The 18,205-nt window shown below is 52.6% G+C and overlaps 1 protein-coding gene and 1 long non-coding RNA gene across 8 annotated transcripts in view; one reads left to right on the forward strand and one right to left on the reverse strand.

The window, feature by feature from the left end:
* Positions 1 to 3,850, reverse strand: part of MBNL3 (muscleblind like splicing regulator 3) — a 91,657-nt gene extending 87,807 nt beyond the window's left edge. For 4 of the 7 annotated variants that reach the window (XM_062006944.1, XM_062006947.1, XM_062006945.1 and 1 more), the window contains exon 1: positions 3,745 to 3,850. Coding sequence is in view for 1 of the 7 variants with exons in the window: in XM_062006946.1 (XP_061862930.1) it covers positions 2,392 to 2,418 (27 nt within the window). In the remaining 6 variants the exon portion in view is untranslated. Of the gene's footprint in view, positions 1 to 2,391; positions 2,492 to 3,467; positions 3,553 to 3,744 lie in introns of those variants that run through there. The other 3 variants (XM_062006942.1, XM_062006946.1, XM_062006941.1) reach the window with 3 other exon arrangements.
* LOC133626626 (uncharacterized) lies at positions 2,209 to 3,079 on the forward strand. The gene is made up of 2 exons (XR_009819687.1): positions 2,209 to 2,624; positions 2,802 to 3,079. It is a non-coding gene; the product is annotated as an uncharacterized LOC133626626 (long non-coding RNA).
* Positions 3,851 to 18,205: the final 14,355 nt, after the last annotated feature.

Raw genomic sequence — 18,205 nt, forward strand, 5'->3', positions numbered from 1 at the left:
AGCAAGACACTACAATATGGTTTTGTCATCAATTCAGCATAAGTCAGCACCGCAAATAAAAGCAGCAGACTAGTCTCATCCTGCCCTGCTTGTGCACCCCAGGTCCCTGTGCCAACACAATTGTTCCTGTGGCCACATGCAGAAGTGAACCAAGGAAGCTGTGACAGCTAAAATGAGCGTTGCTTTCTTCTTATTCTGCAAGGTTATTCCTCATCCCCAAGGATGGTGAAGAGACTGGAGCAAAAGGCTGGAAGTAAGGCCACTTTTTCCACCACTCAGCTTCAAAACTGATTTGTAAGCTCTATTGAAAAGGAAAGAAAGCCAACCTCCTTGCCTTTGTAGTCACAAGGTTTTAAGTTCCACTTTGAGATTCCTTTGAATGCACAGAACAGCCTCTCACAGCCTTACTTCAGATGGTAGCACAAGTGCAAAACTCTCAGGTCCATGCAGTCATCCAGCTAAGATAGGGTAAGCCCAGAAGAAAACTTCTAGGTCTGTCAGATTCTAAGAAGATTTAAACCTCATGCCAGCCATTTCCTAACAGAGGAGGAAGCACAGGAGGCCACTGCTGTTTGTGAACTGGAACTGAAAATCATTTGAAAATCCTCTACATAGATGCAACCTCTACGTAGCTTGACAACTGCCCAGCATCTCTGCTCACCAGTAATCTTCCTGCAGCACGTGGAGCAGCACTAGGAAAGAGGAATGGCAGCCCAGATCTACTCCCTCATTCTCCATAGGTATTCCCATGGAGATGCTGTAGGAGGCTGAGCAGCACAGAGGTTACAGAACAAGGGGCAAATTTCATCAGTGACTACCAGGTTTCCTTTAGGCTCCTGTCAGTATATCCCAAACTGCCTGTAACATAGCACCAGACCCACTGTTGGCACACCGCTCTACACAGGCTGAACCAGCTGAATACAAATAGCTCAGATGGAAGGCTGATTGCACCCTAGGGCAGACTGCACCTTCTCCTGCTGTAAGCACATCCCATAATACCTAGAAGCTTCCTCACAGTCCATTGTCTTTCAAAGAGAAACATTCAAATGCTGAAATAGCTCTCAAACTTTTCTGGGCCATCATTACTTTAAAATGACTTAATTTAAATCTGTACTGTGTCTCTATATATAGACACTAACACACCAAGGGAAATTAGCATCCGTGAGGGGGGCTGGTGCCCACACACCTGAACTCTGCACAGCCTCCCGGGGCTGCCTGGGCACGATTGTACCACACAGCTCCTAACAAGCACAACCCCACAGCAAACCACTGCCCTGCGAGGATCCTGCCCCACTGGTGGGCTGGGAAGACCACAGCCCGTGGGCTCTCCACCAGACCCCTTGCTAACACACAGCTTTTTGCAGTACAGACAGTGGTGGGGGCAGGGAAGTTTCAAGACCAAATTACAGAGTCAGAGTCCTTTAAATCCTTCCGTTCTGCACAAAGCTGAACCTTTAAGTCCTTCCTTCAGGAGTCTTTCCGCCACCCGGGGCTGAGATATATGCTTTGGACCTCCATCAGTAAATATAAAGCTCCCAGGAGCAGGGCTGTGCCACATAATGTATCTTCTCCAGCCTGGAAAGCAGCACTACTGCAGCCTCCGAGTACTACCTTAAAAGCAAAACACCCGCAAGGAGGACCCACAGAGGGAAAACATCTCTGCAACCCTGTGAAAGCTGCTGTATGGAAACTTTAACTGCATTACTTCTGCATAATCCCGGAAGAACTAGCTTAATTCAGATTGCTCCAACTCAGACACTCGATAGTTTCAACATGGTACAGACTATTACCTCGCTCTAATTACAGGATCACGTTACATGTCCAACAACTGCTGCAATTTAGTCTTGCCCGATACACCCCAGCTCAAAAATTGCTCATCCCGCCTCTCACTCCCATACTTTTTTGGCATCCTTTGAATAAAGGCAGGGATATCTAGCAACACTTCAGCATGACACACGCGCACCCTAAGCCCCCAAAAGCTAAAGTAATTATTCCCTTGTGGTAACAAAGGCAACGTCTTTCAGCAGCGCCGAACAAACTCGTTTTAGGCAAACAGCACAGACACAACAGTACTGCTCACTCGCTCGCCTGTGCGAACGCATTACGGGATTAGTGCTACCAACCACGAACCCGCACGTCGCTCCCCGAGCCGGGTGCTCATCTCGCACAGCGCCTATTCGTGCAAGAAAGGAGTTTGCAGAGAAGCAAAAGCTGCAGGATCAGGCTCTCGGAGTTTCACTCCCTCAAAGGCAGGGGATGTTCCTTACGGCAGCGCACGTCTCGCCTGTGAGCCCAAACCCGCATCCGCAGCTCCCGCTGCCGGGAAAGGGACAGGTTTTCTCCCTGCTGACGCTCGCCCGCGCCCGAGCCGAATGCTAACAGGTCTCTTACTTGCGTCTCGCCTCGCCACCGCCTCATGCTCTACAGGGGAATATTGTGTTCCCCGAGCGGACGAGCCGTCCGGCCATCGCTCCGCGATGATTCAGCAAGGGGGTGGCTCCCCGTCGGAAGGCACACCTACCGCGAACTGTCATACCACGGGGCTGGCTGAAAAGGGGAGAAGTTGCTCTAGCTATCATGGCTGCACTTTCTGAAATGCGTAGACCTGGCCTGGTAAGGTCGAGGTGGGTGAAGGGGAGCGCGGGGGGAGGAGGGTTCCATTAGCAGGCACATGGAAATCATTCAAGGAAATACCTCGGGGCTTTTAGCTGTGGCATAAGTAAATGAGGCAAAGGAAGAAACCCCGCCAGACACTTTCGGAGCCAGCATCAACTTCGCCAGCCTGTGTTCTTTGTTTCTAGGCAGACTCCAGTGCGGTGGCAAGAATGAACAAATGCGCATGTCTTCATAAGAGTCAAAAAAAAAAAGAAAGGGGGGGAATAAGATGCCCCCTCCCGTCGGGCTCCTCTGGCGGCCGCGGCGGCAGGGCAGCCCCCGGGACTCCCTGCCGCTTTCGCACCAGCAAAAGTCCGCTCGCAGCCTGCCCTGAGCAGGCGCTTCGCAACGCTGCGAGGCGTTCGCGGCTCAGGCAGCGCCTGCAACACTTTCCGGATGCAAAAAAGATTAGTTTTGCTGCGTAGCTTCTCGTGTCGTTTTTTCTAGCGATTCGCTTAAGGAAAAAAACAAAAAGCAGCAGCCAAGGGCAGCCTCGCAAAGCGACGAAACACAGCGGCAGCCCCAAGGGCAGCCTCGCAAAGCGGCGAAGCACAGCGGCAGCCCCAAGGGCAGCCTCGCAAAGCGGCGAAGCACAGCGGCAGCCCCGGCCAGCGCTGCCGGATGGGCCGCCGCCGGCAGACAAAGGCGGGATGCGCCGCCAAGGAGCCGCGCCGGCAGCCCGGGCCAGCCCGCCGCCGCGCCCGGGACAGCGGCCAGCGGCCGCCAACGCCACGGACGCGTTCCTCGCCGGCGGCCCCCTCCCCCACGTCCAGTCCCCGGGAGCAGGAGCGAGTCCCCGGGCCCGGCCTTACCTCGGCGGCGCTGGCTGCAGCGGCGGCCGCACCGGTGCCACGCGCGGCGGCGTGGGGCGAGCCACGGGGGCCGGTTTAGCGCGGGGGCCGCCTGCGCGCCGCCATTTTAACGGCTCCCGCCCGCCCTCCGCCCCCCCCCCCCGTACACCCCCCCCTTCCCCGCGGCGGGCGGCCACGCGCGGCGTGGAAATGTCACTCAGCGGCGGACCCCCCCCCCGCCGCGCATGCTTTCCTCCCATCCCTTTCCCCTGCCCCTCCGCCCCCCCGCTGCCGTTACATTGACGCAGCAGCTCCCGGTGGCCGGGCCCGCCGTGGCGGAGCTAGCAGGGCAGCAGCAGCCGCCGCCGTCGTGGCCCCTCCGCCGCCTCCCGCCGCCGGGCGCACATGGTACGCTCCGGGGCCGCGCCGCGCCGCGCCCCGCCGGCCGTGCGCGCCGCCGCGCCGCCTGGCTGCTGCCATGGCAACCGGCCGGCCCGACCCGCCGCCGCTGCGGGGCCGCTCGTGTGCGCCGGGGCCACCCGTGCCGACTGCCCGCCCGCCCCGGCCCCGCGGACGCTGCCCCTCCACGCCCCGGGACACGTTGTGCCGCTGCCACCTGCACCGGCGTGACACGGGCGCACCGGGGGAGAGGCCGGGCCCAGCGCTCTCGCCTCTTCCCAGCTGCACCCCCGCACCAAGCCCACGCTGTCCCCAAAGCCGCCGTCGCACGCCGCTGCCACGTCCCCACTGTCCCCAAAGCCAACATCGTCACACCTCGCCGTGTCCACCCTGTCCGCGAAACCACCATCACAGCCACCTGCTGATGGGCTGCATCCCCGCTGCCCCCAAAGCCACCATCCTGCTCTGTTCCTGCTGTCCACCATCATATCCCCCCACTGTGTCCACCCTGTCCCAAAGCCACCACCACACATCTCTCCATGTCCCCTCTGTCTCCAAAGCCACCGCACCTTCCCACTCTGTCCTTGCTGTTCTCAAAGCCACCATCACGTCCCCCAACCATGTCAACCCTGTCCCCAAAAGCCACCATTGTAGCAAGCACTTCCTTGCTGTGTCTCTGCTGTCCGCAACATCACCATCACATCCGGCCGCTGGGATGAATCCCCACTGCCCCAAAGCCGCCATCACACATCCCTGCCACGTCCCTTCTGTCCCCAAAGCCACCATCACACTTTTCTGCTCTGCCCCTGCTGTTCCCAGCCACCATTGCGTCCACCGTGTCCCCAAAGCCACCATCACATCCCTCCCAACCGCATCTTGTCTGACCTCAAGCCACTGTCACATGCCCCCGCTGGGTCCCCTCCATCCTCAAGGCCATTGTCACTCCCCACCACCCCAGAGGGGCCGCGTCCCTACCAGACTCTCCTACCCTTACCTGGGCAGTGGCACTGCTCCTCCTCACTGCAGTGCTCATTTTCACTCCTGTTTTGCAACAGAAAACTGCGCACGTCAGGACAGTCGCGAGGGAAAACAGGCGCAATGTGAAGCAGATGAGGGAGTAAATCATAAAGCTGTGGTACATGTTCTGCATACTGCAAACGAGGAGCTAATTTCCTGGCAGCCGTCTTCAGGATGCTTCGAGTCAGTCCTCGCCAAGCTGGCCCTTAAAAACCCTCACGCAGCATTCGGCCGCAAACAACCCAACTCGTTTCTGACTTCAGCATCTAGTTCCTGCAAATATAGATAATTGAATTGTGCATTTTGTTAGGGTGAGCTGAAAGCAACCAGCAGCTCCTGGATCGCTGGAGAAAACAAAGTCAATCGCCTATTTCTGGTTCTAAAAAATCAGCTTTTTGCAGGGTTCGGTGACATTTGCTGCACTTTGTCAAGCGTGAGCTCAGCCAGAAGCAGAGAGAAGCAGCCAAGGGTTGTTTATTGTGCACAGAGTGGCCCCAGCAGCAGCACTAATGGAAACCGCCAGTGCTCGTGGTGTGAGCAGCAAAGCTGGAGCCCTGGTCTCTGCACCCCGTTCTGACCACCACTTCCCCATGACCAGGGGCAGATCACTTTGCCTGTTCATAGTTGGGATCAATTAGTTAATGTTTGTAAAGTCAGTTGACGACGAAAAGGCGTTGCGTATGGCTGATGAAACCCTAACGATCCCACTGTTAAACATTAAATGCACAATGATGTGTAAAACAAAATAATACCACATTTATGGAAAATTCCTCTTGCTGCAAGGCCAAAAGATTAGCTCCTGGAAAAGGAAGGACGAGCTCAAATTTGCATCAGATTGTGGCACAGCGGTTTGGCTTCATGTTTAGGTCTCTGCTACCGCTCGGTTATCTGTGTGGCCATGGCCACATCCCTTGGGCAGCAGTTGCTGATCCACCTGGAAGTGGCACCTTAATCCAGAGCTAGCCAAAAATCACCAGGAACCTTTGGAAAGTGCCGGTGCTGGGCTTTTAGCACCTCCCTTTCCCAGTCTGCTGAGTGGGATGAGGGCTGCAGCTGTGTAGCCTGATTTTTTGCAGGCAAAATGATACAGCAGTGAGCAAACCCTGGCAACGTGGTCCTTAAAAGCCAGGAGAGCTGTGCTGCTTGCCAGACAGCCACATCACACCATCATGCAAGGAGTAAAAGCGTGTGTGTGGGGCTTTCCAGGAGATTTTTCTTGGCAATGAGCCTCACTTTAGACGTAAAACCGGTAGCTGTGCCACTGGTAGGGCTCTGGGTCACCATATGCAGAGCAACATGTCTGATGCTCTGACCTACAGGCAAGGAGGAGGAGAGGAACCAGGAAAACCATGTTTGTCTGCACCTTTGGGCCTGCACAGGGCCATGTTCATGGTGATAAAGCACTGGTGTTTCTGGCAGGACGGAAGCATGGGTGGGGATTCGCATGACGGAAGCTCTGGGCAGTTTAGGATTTGGCACAGAGAGGAGATCTCCACTCCAGAAAGAGAAGCCCTTTGACAAGGTGCTCCTCATTTCCTCAATCAAATTGCCCTTTGCAAGGAGCATCCCTGAGCTGGAACAGCCTATTGCACCTTCCTCCTGAAATCTGATGCCACCCTGCTTTGATGGTGATCAGTCCTTGGCTGCAGAAAAGCTGAATCATGAAACAAAGGTTATAAACAAGGTTACTTTAAATGAAGGAAACAAATCCCACATCATGCAGAAGTCAGAGCAAGAGATGGCTTTTAGCCGGGGCTCACAGGTCTCATGCCTGCCCCAATACTCTCCGTGTCCTGAAGCTAATTACAGTCTCTCTAACCTTTCATTTACCTGCTTGAAACATGGACAAAGCAGCAGACTCCAGTTGTGCTTTCTTCATGCAGCAAACGTCCTGGTGTGACAGTGAAGCGGTGCTGGGAGCTGCACAATGCCAGGGGCTGGCTTTCAGAGCTACTTTCAGCCACGCAAAATGCTCACATGTGGTATTTCAACCGTGTTCAGAGTCGTTTTGAATGCAGAGAGAGACTACCCAGTCTGATTCCCCTCGCCCGTATTCCACAGCCTTACATTTCAATTCCCACATGCTGGAGTTCCCACATGCCAAGTAACTTCTGCTTCATTTTGCTCACTGAAAACACAAAACAGACAAGTTTTGTAGCTCAGAGTGTCCTGTTGCATCCTTCAGGCACCAGTGTGCTGCAGGCTCTGTATTGTAGATACCCAGCCCAGGGGGAGGGACGATGAGTATGGTGCACCTACTGAGAAATTTCCTGATTGTACCACTTCTTTTCTCTCTCTCACACTTCAATTCTTCCCAGAAAAGCATATTTCATTTTCCCTGGGATAGATGCCACAGCTGAGGGAAGCAAGGGGCTGAGGCTGGGACCAGCCAGGCTTCCACATGCTGCCCGAGGAATAGGAACAACCCCACGCACAGCTCCTTGTGAACCCGCCTTCCCCACCCCATCCCCAGTTAGCAAGTGCTTTGGGATTGCCTTTACACACAAAACTACTGAAGCTGAAGAACTCTAGCTTTCTTGAAACTCTTTTGTAAACATATGTGTTTGTATTTATATAAAAATTTGTAAAGATATGGGTTTGTGTTTTATACACAGGTTTGATGTGTACACACACATACACACATATACAAAGCTTTCTGCAGCTTGGAAACTTTCCTGCCATACCTCATTTACAAACCTGCTAGGGCTCTTTGCTGCTGGAGGGGCTGACCTTTCTCCTTCAACTTTTCTTCGAGCTAAATATTGATTTCCACACAGAAAATATCAAGTAAACCCCAAGGCACTGGTGGACCCAGAGCGGGTTCTGCTCCCTCTGCCCACGTATCGGTGCAGAGCCCTGGCCCCTGCCTGCTGTGGGAGCAGACACCAGCCCTGCACACGCTGAGGACACACACCAGCACGTTGCCAGAGGTGCCCAGGCATCTCTGGTGTGGCCCTGAGAGGTGGAACAGGACTGGCCTCACCAGCCAGTTCCCTCTTGCTGGTGCCTGCAAGGCCACATGGCCATGTGCCAGCGGAGGGAATAACCATTGCCCCACGCCGGTTACGGGGCAGGGCTGCTGCAGGGCTGCTTTGATTAATGCTTGAGACGCCTCTGTGATCTTTAGATGAAAGGTGATTTACAGCTGCAAATTACTGCTCCTCTCTGTGCCAAGCCTATCATTTTCTGGTGTCCCTCAGATTGCCTCACACCACGTCCTGTGCGTGGAGCGGGGCAGGCTGAGGGGCAGGCTCAGAGGCAGGCTGCTCTGGGGGTGGAGGTGGATGGAGGTGCTTTCCATCTCCAGCTGGCTGCATGCTTTAGCAATGTGTGATCTGCTGGCAGCATCTATTTGAGTCAGCCTGGCTGTGCCCCTGCTGGGGCAACTTGCTCTGCTATTTGCACAAAACTACGGGACCTCACAGGTTGCTTATCTGGTGGGTTTGGGGGCTGATGGTCAAGGCTGCATGCTGTCCTGCTTTCAACTGTGATAGAGCTATTTTTCTTCCTGGTAGCTGCCACAGGGCTATATTTTGGGTTTATGCTGTAGAGGATGTTGATAACACAGGGATGCTTTGGCTATCACCGAGCAGTGCTTGTGAGCATCAAGGCTGTTTGTGCTCCTCACCCTGCCCTGGCAGTGAGTGGGCTGCGTGGGTGGGGGGAGGCCGGTGTGTGCACAAGCAGCTGGGAGGGAGCATGGCCAGGACAGCTGACTCCAACTAGCTGTTCCATACCATGGGATGTCCTGCCCAGTATAGAAACTGGGGAGGGGGAGTGAGTGGCTGCATGGTGCTGCGTTGCTAGCTGGGCTTGAACCACCAATGGATGCTCAGCTGACTGTGTACACAATACTGCGAATGGGCAGAGAACTAGCTGGGTGAACCTTAAATCCCTCATCAGAGAAACAACAATATCCCAGACTTCTGTGCTTGGGGCTACCCCAGGGAAGGGGAGAGGATCAGACATGGGTCCCTCAGTCTCCAGCTTCTCATCTGTGATCCAAAACTCTCTGGGCAGGAATTACAAAGCAGAAGAGGTTTGTGTCTTTGGCAGTTATCTGGAGGGAAGGGATATTACTGTGCTTCTGTGAACAGTCCATGGACAGCAGCAGGAGTGGGTAGATTTGATGTCCTTCCTGCATTATGCACCAGGTAGATTTGATGTCCTTCCTGCATTATGCACCACAGCACGCTCACCCCGTCAGGCTGCAGGGAGCAGGTGACCTTTTGCTCTTTACTGCTAAATAAAACAGCAGAAAGTAGCATGTGGTGTAAGGCAGGGTGTAACAGTGGAGGAAGAAATATCCCTGATACTCTGTGCTGCACAGGGCTCCCAAGCACATATGTGCAGGTGGGCAGGCATGGCTCTGGGCACTAGAGAAAACAGCATTGGGATTTCTTTCCATTGCATTCACCGTGCAGCTCACCAGCTGGGAACTAAATGGCCACTCACACAAGGCATTCAGGGATTTTTATAGTTGGAAAAGATCTCCTACCTCCTACTTAGCCCATACTAGATTCCTCCTTTTTTCCCCAAGATCCACAAGATTTTAAACCCCTTCAAGTGGTGCGATTCCAAGGTAGGCTCAGGTACCAGTGAATCAGGTGGACTGGATAGAGCCTCCAATCCCATCGCAGCCCTCTCTTCATCACCTCATCTTCCTGGCCCCACCAGACTCTCCTGGCAGCTGCTTGCCTGCACAGGGAGCTGGTCCAGGGCTGCCATTTCCCTCCCCATGGACACAAACATTACACTGTAATTCCAGCTTTGGCTTACTCCCAACAAACCCCTTGGGTCCCGTTTCCATGAGCGGTGGCTGCAGCAGAGAAGGGCACCTGCCACATTGCCCACACCGGCTCTCCTGCTCCCCCAAGGGCTGCTGCCAACTCCTGCTTGCCTCTGACAGCTCCTGGGAGGCCAGCATGGCAGTGGCCCTCCTTGCCCTCTGCAGAGCCCTGCTGCTATGCACACAGGCTGTCTGTGGATGTAGAGCGTGAACAACCCCATATGTGGAGCAGAAACGAAGCTGCAGAGCTGTCCCCAGGTGGCAACACACACATGGAAACATTTCAGTTGGAAAAGACCCTTAGGATCATCACCCTCCAACCCTTAAATTAACACTGCCAAGCCCACCACATACATAGAGACTGTACTTCAGAATCATTTGGGCCAGTACCACACTCACACTCACTTGCAGGTCCCTTTGCAGGGCCATGAGACCTGACGCTCCTCTGCATTCCGTGCTGGAGGGACCTGGTGCTTCAGGATGATTCTGTGACTCCCTCCCTTGCCCCATGTTCTTCTGTACTGTAAATTCTCTGAGGTACTAAGAGAGCTATAAGCTAATTTCCATTCCTGCTGTTAAAGGCTACAAAACTATCCAGATTTCAAGCCAGACACTGCCGTGGGGAGCACCAAGGAGGTAACTGCTGTGACAAGCCCCAAGGAAATGCAGAAAGAGTGTGGAGAAGAATACCCATCCTCACTCCCACCATAAAGTGCTGCCCCAGCCTCTAACTTGCTATTATGTTGCATTTTCTTCCTGCAAAGTTTTCTTCAGAAGGTTTTGTCCCAGATTCCTCAATGTGCCAGGGCAGAGAGGCTCTGGGGCCGCCCTTGTGCTGCACATCGCTCCCTCTCAGGGTAGTGAAACCCTGCATTTGCTGTCAGAGGGTCCTTTGCAGCCTCCTGACTGAGCTATGGGAAATGCTGAAAATAAGTCTGCAACATCTAACTCCACTGCAGCAGAAGCTGCTTTTCACAGTCACAGCTGGATATTAACCTTGTGTTACCAAGAGGTAAGCAAAGACATAGGGTAAGAGTTCGGCTTAGAAAAAGACCTTTTACGTAAAAGGCTGACATGCCAGGATCAGTTTGACACCTTCAATGTGATAAATCCCGGCAGAGCATTAGAAATCTCTCCCCTTTAGCAGGTGAATGTTGTCAAATAATAGTTTTCAATACTCACGAATGACCATCTCAACCTGCCACACCCCAAAGGGACGTCATCGCTCACTTCTTTGGGCAAGTGGGGAGGGATTTCTCAGCCTTCCTACTCCTTTTAAACAACTACTGCAGCAAAAACACACTAAAACCTGGAAAAAACCCCCATCTGGCGTGGTGGTGACATTGACAGATGTGATGGTGTGGGCTGTACATGACGCCGTGATTTTTTATTAATAACTCTGCACTGCAGAGCCCAGTTGGGAGAAGAGGGAGCGGCTGAGTACATGGGGGGACAGCTCTGTGCTTTGGACTTGCAAGAGAAGGAGGGTAATGTCACAGGTAGAAACACTGAAGAGGAACAAAGGCTCCTAAGGGAGGTAATGGCCTGTGGGTATTTGTGGACATCAGGTACAGGCAAGAAAGAAGAGCTCAGGTGTTGGGTAGCCAGGCTTTTAAATGAGATCACTTGGACCAGCACAGAGAGGCAGGAAAAGATGCTCTCAGCTAATTAGTAGGAGCAAAGAAGGGTGGTCCAGATGTGCTAAACTAAAGGCTCTGGGAGTTTTTTCTTTGCTGATCAATACAGTGGGATACCCACAGGACAAAGCTTGGTCCCTTCCTCCAGCAAGGGAGAGTTCCTGCCCCCCTTGTCCCACTCACACCACTCATGCAGAGATGTGCAGAGCCAGGTGAGATGGGGAAGGAGGGCTCAGCCCTTTTCCACAGCCCACTCACCCTTCTCCTGAGCAGCCCCCAATGGAGGGGGACACGGGTGGCTGTAGCAGCAGCAGGGCACAGCCTCATGGCGAGACAGGAGGAACAGGCTGTCCCCAGGCACGGCCCACACCGCCCAGGGGAAGGAAACAGCTTCAAAGAGAGGAGAGGCAGGAGAAGCCCGAGTTTCCAGGGGTGGCTTCTCCCCGGTGTCTGTCATCAGCCAAAGGAAGAGTGAAAGTTTTTGCTCTTGGGATAATTATTAAAGACATTTGGGGTTTGCTTTCACATGCCCTCTTCTTTTTCTTTCTATAAATTATTGTTATTTAATTAACTGCAAACCCCATCCTGGCAGTGGAACAGGGATCTGCAGAACTGCAGCTTGTATAAATGTAGTGATTGATGTTTCTCTGGAAGTGAACTGGCACTTCTGAGGAACCCCACCCCAGCCTCACGCATTCCGAGGCAGCGCTGACTCACTGCCTGCTGGCACTCCCTCCCCTCCCTCCACGGCCTGCAGCCAATTTGGGCACACACCAGCCTGCCGTGGCAGGTGAACCCCAGTCCCCAGGGACATTACCTTACACTGGAGAAGCTCCTGCTGAAACTTCCAGTAGAGGTTTGGATAGGAGGTGCAGCAGCCCTGCGAGGCCGAGCTGAGCAGTGTGTGAAGGAACCAGCGCGGCGGCACAGCCTCTGCCTCCAGCAAGGGCTTAGGACGTGCCTCCAGTTCACAAGCCTTAAAGTCACCCCAAGGCAGAGGAGAGCCCTGCAGAGCCACCTGCCTGGCCAGCCCTGTCAGAAGCCCTTCTGCTTTGCTCCACCACAAGCTTGAGGAAGTTTGCAAAAAGCTCTGTCCTTATTGCAGAAGGCTTGGCTGAGGAAGCAATCGCCCCCTGAGCACTCAGCCCAGAGGAGCTGAGGAACAGAAATCAGTTCAGCCATTTGCAGGTGTGAGCTTGGTTAAGGGGGAAAAAAAAAAAGGTGTTAGCACATTGTAAAATGGCCTCTGCCTACTCAGCTGCCTGCTCCCTCCCATCAGTGCAGCCCTGTTCCACGGCTTGAGGGGAGGAAATCCCTGAGAAAGTCCCTTTGAATGGCAGCTGCCCTGTACAGTCCATCTTACAGGCTCCTCCTCACCCAGCTCTGGGGCATCTCCCAGGGCTCCCTCACATCCTGTACACATGAGGTTCCCCTGGGACCACCAGCTGATAACCCATCCTCCTGCCCCAAAGGAGACACCCTCCCTTACACCGGGAGACAGCAGCACTTGGCCTGTGGACACCTTGGAAGGGCATGTGCTGGGCTCCTGCAGTTCCACAGTGCCCAAAGTGAACCAGCTGGGCTAGCCTGGCCTTTACCTGATGGGTTTGTTTTTTGTCACTAGCAACCCATCCAATATCTGTTTTTTTAGCTCTGTAAAAAGGCAAATCAGAAACCAAAGTGGTCTGTTTGTGTGCTGTAAACTGGCAGAACAGTTGCTACTCCTGGGTTAAATGGGAAAGCCTCGCTACAAGAGACATAAAAAGCACAGTTTCTACTTTCAGTTACTGTATCATATTGCAAAGAGTGGCTTCCACCAGCCTTGATGCCTTTTTTCCCAACCAAACCAAGTACAGCAGTGGGAAACAACACCCAGGACACAACTCTGTCCCTCAGTGCTCATTTGTGTCTTTGGAGAGCCTGAGATGCATTCAAGAAGGAGAAAAGTTGTTTCCCAACAATGCCCAGCATGGAGGGGAACCCTGACACACACCATCCTCATGTGTCCCTCCCAATCGCAGAACCACCTCCAAACACAACCAGCCCTATCCCCTGCAGATCCCAGCACTGACAGGTACCATGTGAGAGTATGTTGGAATAAGCCTCCAACTCTGATCTAAATAACCCCACCCCGAGTCACCAGGGCACTCAGGATGTGGCTGATGCTAAGGAGCTATCTCCCTTTGCCACATGGGTCTCCATTGCTTCCTCCAGTGTCATTGCTCCAAGTAGAAGCATGTTCCAGGCTTCATCAGGAGCTAAAAGCTGCTCTACATTTGATCTTGGGCCAGGCTGGGCAGCATACTCCTAACATACAGCTAACATTTTTTTCCCCCCTGTGATTTAGAAAAGGTGCCCAAATCAGTGTGGAATGGGGGGAGACGCCAGGGAGGATTGCCACTCCTCACACCTGTGGTACTCAGACTGTGACCTAAACCCTGGGAAGCCTTCCTGAGCAGTGAGCTGGTGCCTGCTTCTCTCCCCGCCTGTGGCTGCATCTTTATCCCCATTGACTGGTCTTCGGGGAAACTGTAGTGTCAGACCCAGAGCCCCTTTGAAAATTCACACACTTTGGGGCACAAAAAAGGCACAGGAGCAAGAGGAAGTAGGGAGGGAGCAGATGTCTGCTCTTTGCTGAGAGAAGCCCTGTCTGATGGCAGAAAACTTTTGTCCTATTTTCTGTTTTATCAGAGGAACAGCACTTGACAAGACACCGCTCAGCTTCCTTTTTCTTGTCATTCAGAGGGAAATATTTCTGCCTTAACAGAGATGATGTTTCCTTACCAAGAGAAAAGCAGCCCTTACCCGAGCTGCAGCACAGACAGCTCATCAAAGCAGCAACAAAGATGCTGTTGTACTGTAACACAGCAAAGCAAACAGCCTGCGCCTGTTATCGTTCAGGCCTCACATATGCAGCACTGTAAGGACCATTCATAACAGCATGGGCTAAATCCTCATACCTCTGCACTGATTTCAGCCTCTGTCCAGGAATATTCCCCCCTCTTTCCCATAAAGCCCTCAGTGCAAGCAGTCACTGCAAAAACACAGCCCTTGGGGCAGCTGTAGGGCACAGCCCGGCCTCACAGCACATTAACCAGCCCAAAGCTCCATCAGTGTGTGGGGACTGTATCACCAGCTTCTAATATCAGCTCCTAGAAGGGGAGAAAAAGAGATTATCTGCATCTCCATCATCATAAGTCAGCCTTTATAACCAGAGGTCCTTTGGCTGAGGAGAATGGGAGCTGGGAGGTGGTTGGAAGCTGAGACTTTGCTGGTGAGTTGGGAAATCCCATTCCCTGTTTCCTGATACAAAGAGGATCAGGCAGAGGAGCTCCCTTCTCCTCCAGCCCCAAGGGCTCTCCTCTGTGGGAAGCTGCAGATATTGGGAGCACAAGGGATTTTAAGAAGAGATCAGGCAAATTTGTGGGTGATGGGCACTCGGGGACCATGGAGTCCTATTCCTGTGCTGGAAAGCAAAGGTGCTGGAAGCAGGAGAAAAAGATGGAATTTCAGGTGAAACAACGCTGCAAAAATATTTTTCAGTCACCTGAAGGATTGGAATTGGATCCTGGGTACCTTCAACAGTGGCAATTTGTCCCATTGAGAGTGGCACACAGCGTAAAAACATTTCCCAGCTGCACACACGATGTTTCAGTGTGGAGCAGGAAGGCAGGGTACATGTCCAAAAGGACCATCATCACCCAACCAGGGACACTCACCACACAACACTTTGATCTGACTGAAACCAAAGCCTTTTTTCCCCATGTGTGACCTGATGGAGGGGAACCTGCTTAATTAAGCAAAGGGTTCCACTGGATGAGCTCTAAAGGTCCCTTCCAACCCCCACCACTCCGGGATTCTGTGATCTCAAACTTTGACAAACAACAGCATATTCAAGCCATACACTTTACCTTCAACCAAACTGCTCCTCCAGCACTCTCTAACAGCTGCCTTCAAGATTTGCTCCTCAAAGACACAGAGGGAAGAGGGCAGGAGCTGGCAGGGGCCAGGGCTTCGGGGAGACGCGGCAGCCTGGGGATTGTTTTTTCCACAGCTCCCTCTAGTGTGCACAGTCCGAAATGGGATTTAACACACGGGATTTTATGTGCTTGATGCAATCTAAGATAGTTTGAATACACCAGGCACTTAAAATGTATTTCCAGAGAAGTTGTTTGCTCTAGTAGAAACTCTATCATTTTGCACAGCAAAGCAGTGGCACCATCAGCTGTTGGTGTTCTGTGTGCTCACCGAGTCTGATTTGCCATGCTTTTGAACCCAAAATTAAAAGGTCAGAAAGACTTTTCTGTGACAGTAGCTCTGGCCTATTTTTCAACTATCACTTTTTCATTTATTCTGAGCTTCCTCAGAGACTTCTCTACCTATTAACACAGTGTTATTTTCTGAGACTAATCTAAGGAAAGAAATTAAAAAAGCCTAAACCTTTCATCAGATCTGAGAGAGACAGAATTTCTCGGTCAAGGAGAGCTGAGACACTCAGGAATAAATGTCCAGCCAATAGCTTTGATGAATTATACATATTCACACCCACAGCCGTGGACAGCAGCAGCCTCCTAGAAGGGCCACCTGCAAACTAATGTGTTAAGTAAATAGCCCTTTTATTGGGCTAAGTGGTCACGTAGTACAGGAGCTCACACATCCAAGTATCTGTGGAGCAAAATAACAGAAAAGCTATTAAAATCCAGAGAAAGACAGATTGCATTCTCTAGCCTAAATTAAAGCCTAAATTGCTACGGATGTTAACATTAAGGTTCCTACGTTCTTCCCATTCTGAATACCAAGCAAGACTTGGCCAGCACACATTAATCCTTTCAAGAAAGATGGGGGTTTTTTTCCTCTCTGTAGTTGTGTGGGTTTAGTTGTTGGGTAGCTCTGCCACGCTGTTGTCACCCTCAGAGCAGTCTCCCTCAACTTAAGGATGGCCGAGATGATCAGCCCATGCCTGCTGGTCCCCTGCAAGTGGTGGCCTTCTGCTGTGGTTCAACCAGTTGCTCTTGCACTGAGTCCAAAAACTTTGCCTGGCAAAAGCATCCCTTGCAGAATGGCAGCCAGCCTTCACCTGGATGCAGTAGGAGCTGCAGAAGCCCCACTCCCCTCAGTGGCTTGTTCCAGCAGCTCATCACCCTCGCTCAAAAACTTGTGCACGAACCACTAACAAAATTAATGATTTCTTTCATCTCCTGCCTTGGCAGCCTGCTTGAGCTGCTTGTTCGACTGACAGTAATGATTCAATAAGCTGAAAAACATTGTACTTCGTTTGCAGTATTAACAGTTGCGTGTACAGAGACAGTGATTGTATTTATCCTCAAGGAAAGGCTGTTCTGCAGCATGCAGAAGGTGATGAAGTGAGTCACCTTTAGATCTTATTCTCTCATGTTGCCTCCTTTTTTTTTTGTCTTTCATTTTTGTACAGAAGTGACAGAAAGGCAGCCAGGTCAAATGGGCTGGTCAGGTGTTAGGATTTAGGGCACAGGCTGACAGATTTGGCAAAGGACAGGCCAGGAGCACATGGGCCTTGATCCCTCTTTATCACAGCTCATGGTCTGTGTCTTGTAAAACTCTGTCCTAGGCAGCGATGTCTGGTGGCCTGGGAGGAAAAGCTCTGCTGACAGTGTTCAGTGAGTCCCATTCTGCACAAGAGATGAGCACCACTGGGGGAAAACTGGGAGTCAGACATTTCAGTTCTGATCCCCTTCTCCCCACCCAAAACCTGACCCTCACAGAAAATCAATCCAGCCAAAGCAGATGATGCCACCCCTCTGCCCTGCCACTGAGAGAGAGAGATCAGCTCTGACAAAGGCAGAGGGCCACAAAAAGTGCACTGCTTTAAAGAGTCATCAAAGTAATTTTAAAATCAATGTGATATTTGACAAAGAGCCAGCATGACTCCCTCCAGACGGGCATCCACAGCCCCAAAGGCCCTGGGAGGGAGTTAAAACTCTGCAGGCAGCACTTTGCACTCCCTGCTGCCGATGCAGCATTTCCTCAGCAAGGCCATAAAGAGAAGAAGAGGAAAAAAGCGTAGATTAAAAAAAGCAGCATTGCAATAGTGTGGCCCATGGGTAAGGGGAGGCTGCACCATGGGCCCTGAGCCAGCAGCAGCTGAGATCCTGCAGAGCCATCCCTGCACGGGTCGAAGGGCTCTGCAGAGGCAGAGCAACCATCATTCCAGTTTGTGTTCTCCCCACAGCAGAGCTGGAGGACACGGTGGGAGGGAGCAGCCTTGTTCTCCCTGCTGTGAAATCTGTGGCTGCTTGGGAAAGCTGCCATTGCCAAGCTTGCCCCTCGGCCTGCTGTGGTACTGGTGGGGTTGACGGGCCCTGGCAGACAGCAGTTTCAGACAAGGGTGGTGCATGTGGGCTCCCTGGGCTGAGCTGTGGAGGGACCCCATGAGCAATCCCAGCACGGGGCAGTCAGAACACACAGGGCAGGAGTGCGTGTGGCTGTGACAAGGACCCACCACAGACTTCCTGGTCCTTCTCCATGCCCTCTGTGCCCACCCTGAGCAGTGCAGATGGGAGGTCACCCCTCCTGTGTGTTTCTGGGGACTAACACACTCGTGGCTCACTGACCTGTAGGTCTTCCAGGGTGATGGCCACATCCTGGGCTCCTCAGCAAGGGGCAGAGCTCTCTGCTGTTCCTCGCAGCAATAAGTGCCCACGTGGCACCCCTGGGCTCAGAGGCCTTGCAGGGACTCACCTCCATGGACAGTGTCCCCTGAGTCTGCTACATGCACATTCGGGCTCTGGAGCACAGGACCTGAGGAAAAGAGCCCTGTGACTCCTTCCCCATTTTTCCCACACTTGTGCTGCAAGAACACATTTTTCTGTATTTTTAAAACACAGCATATGTCTGTTTTTTATTCATAATTCATACTCCCAGGAAGCACCTGTAACTTC

The sequence above is a fragment of the Colius striatus genome, chromosome 13, assembly GCF_028858725.1.
Source record: "Colius striatus isolate bColStr4 chromosome 13, bColStr4.1.hap1, whole genome shotgun sequence".
In the NCBI taxonomy this organism is placed as follows: Eukaryota; Metazoa; Chordata; class Aves; order Coliiformes; family Coliidae; genus Colius; species Colius striatus.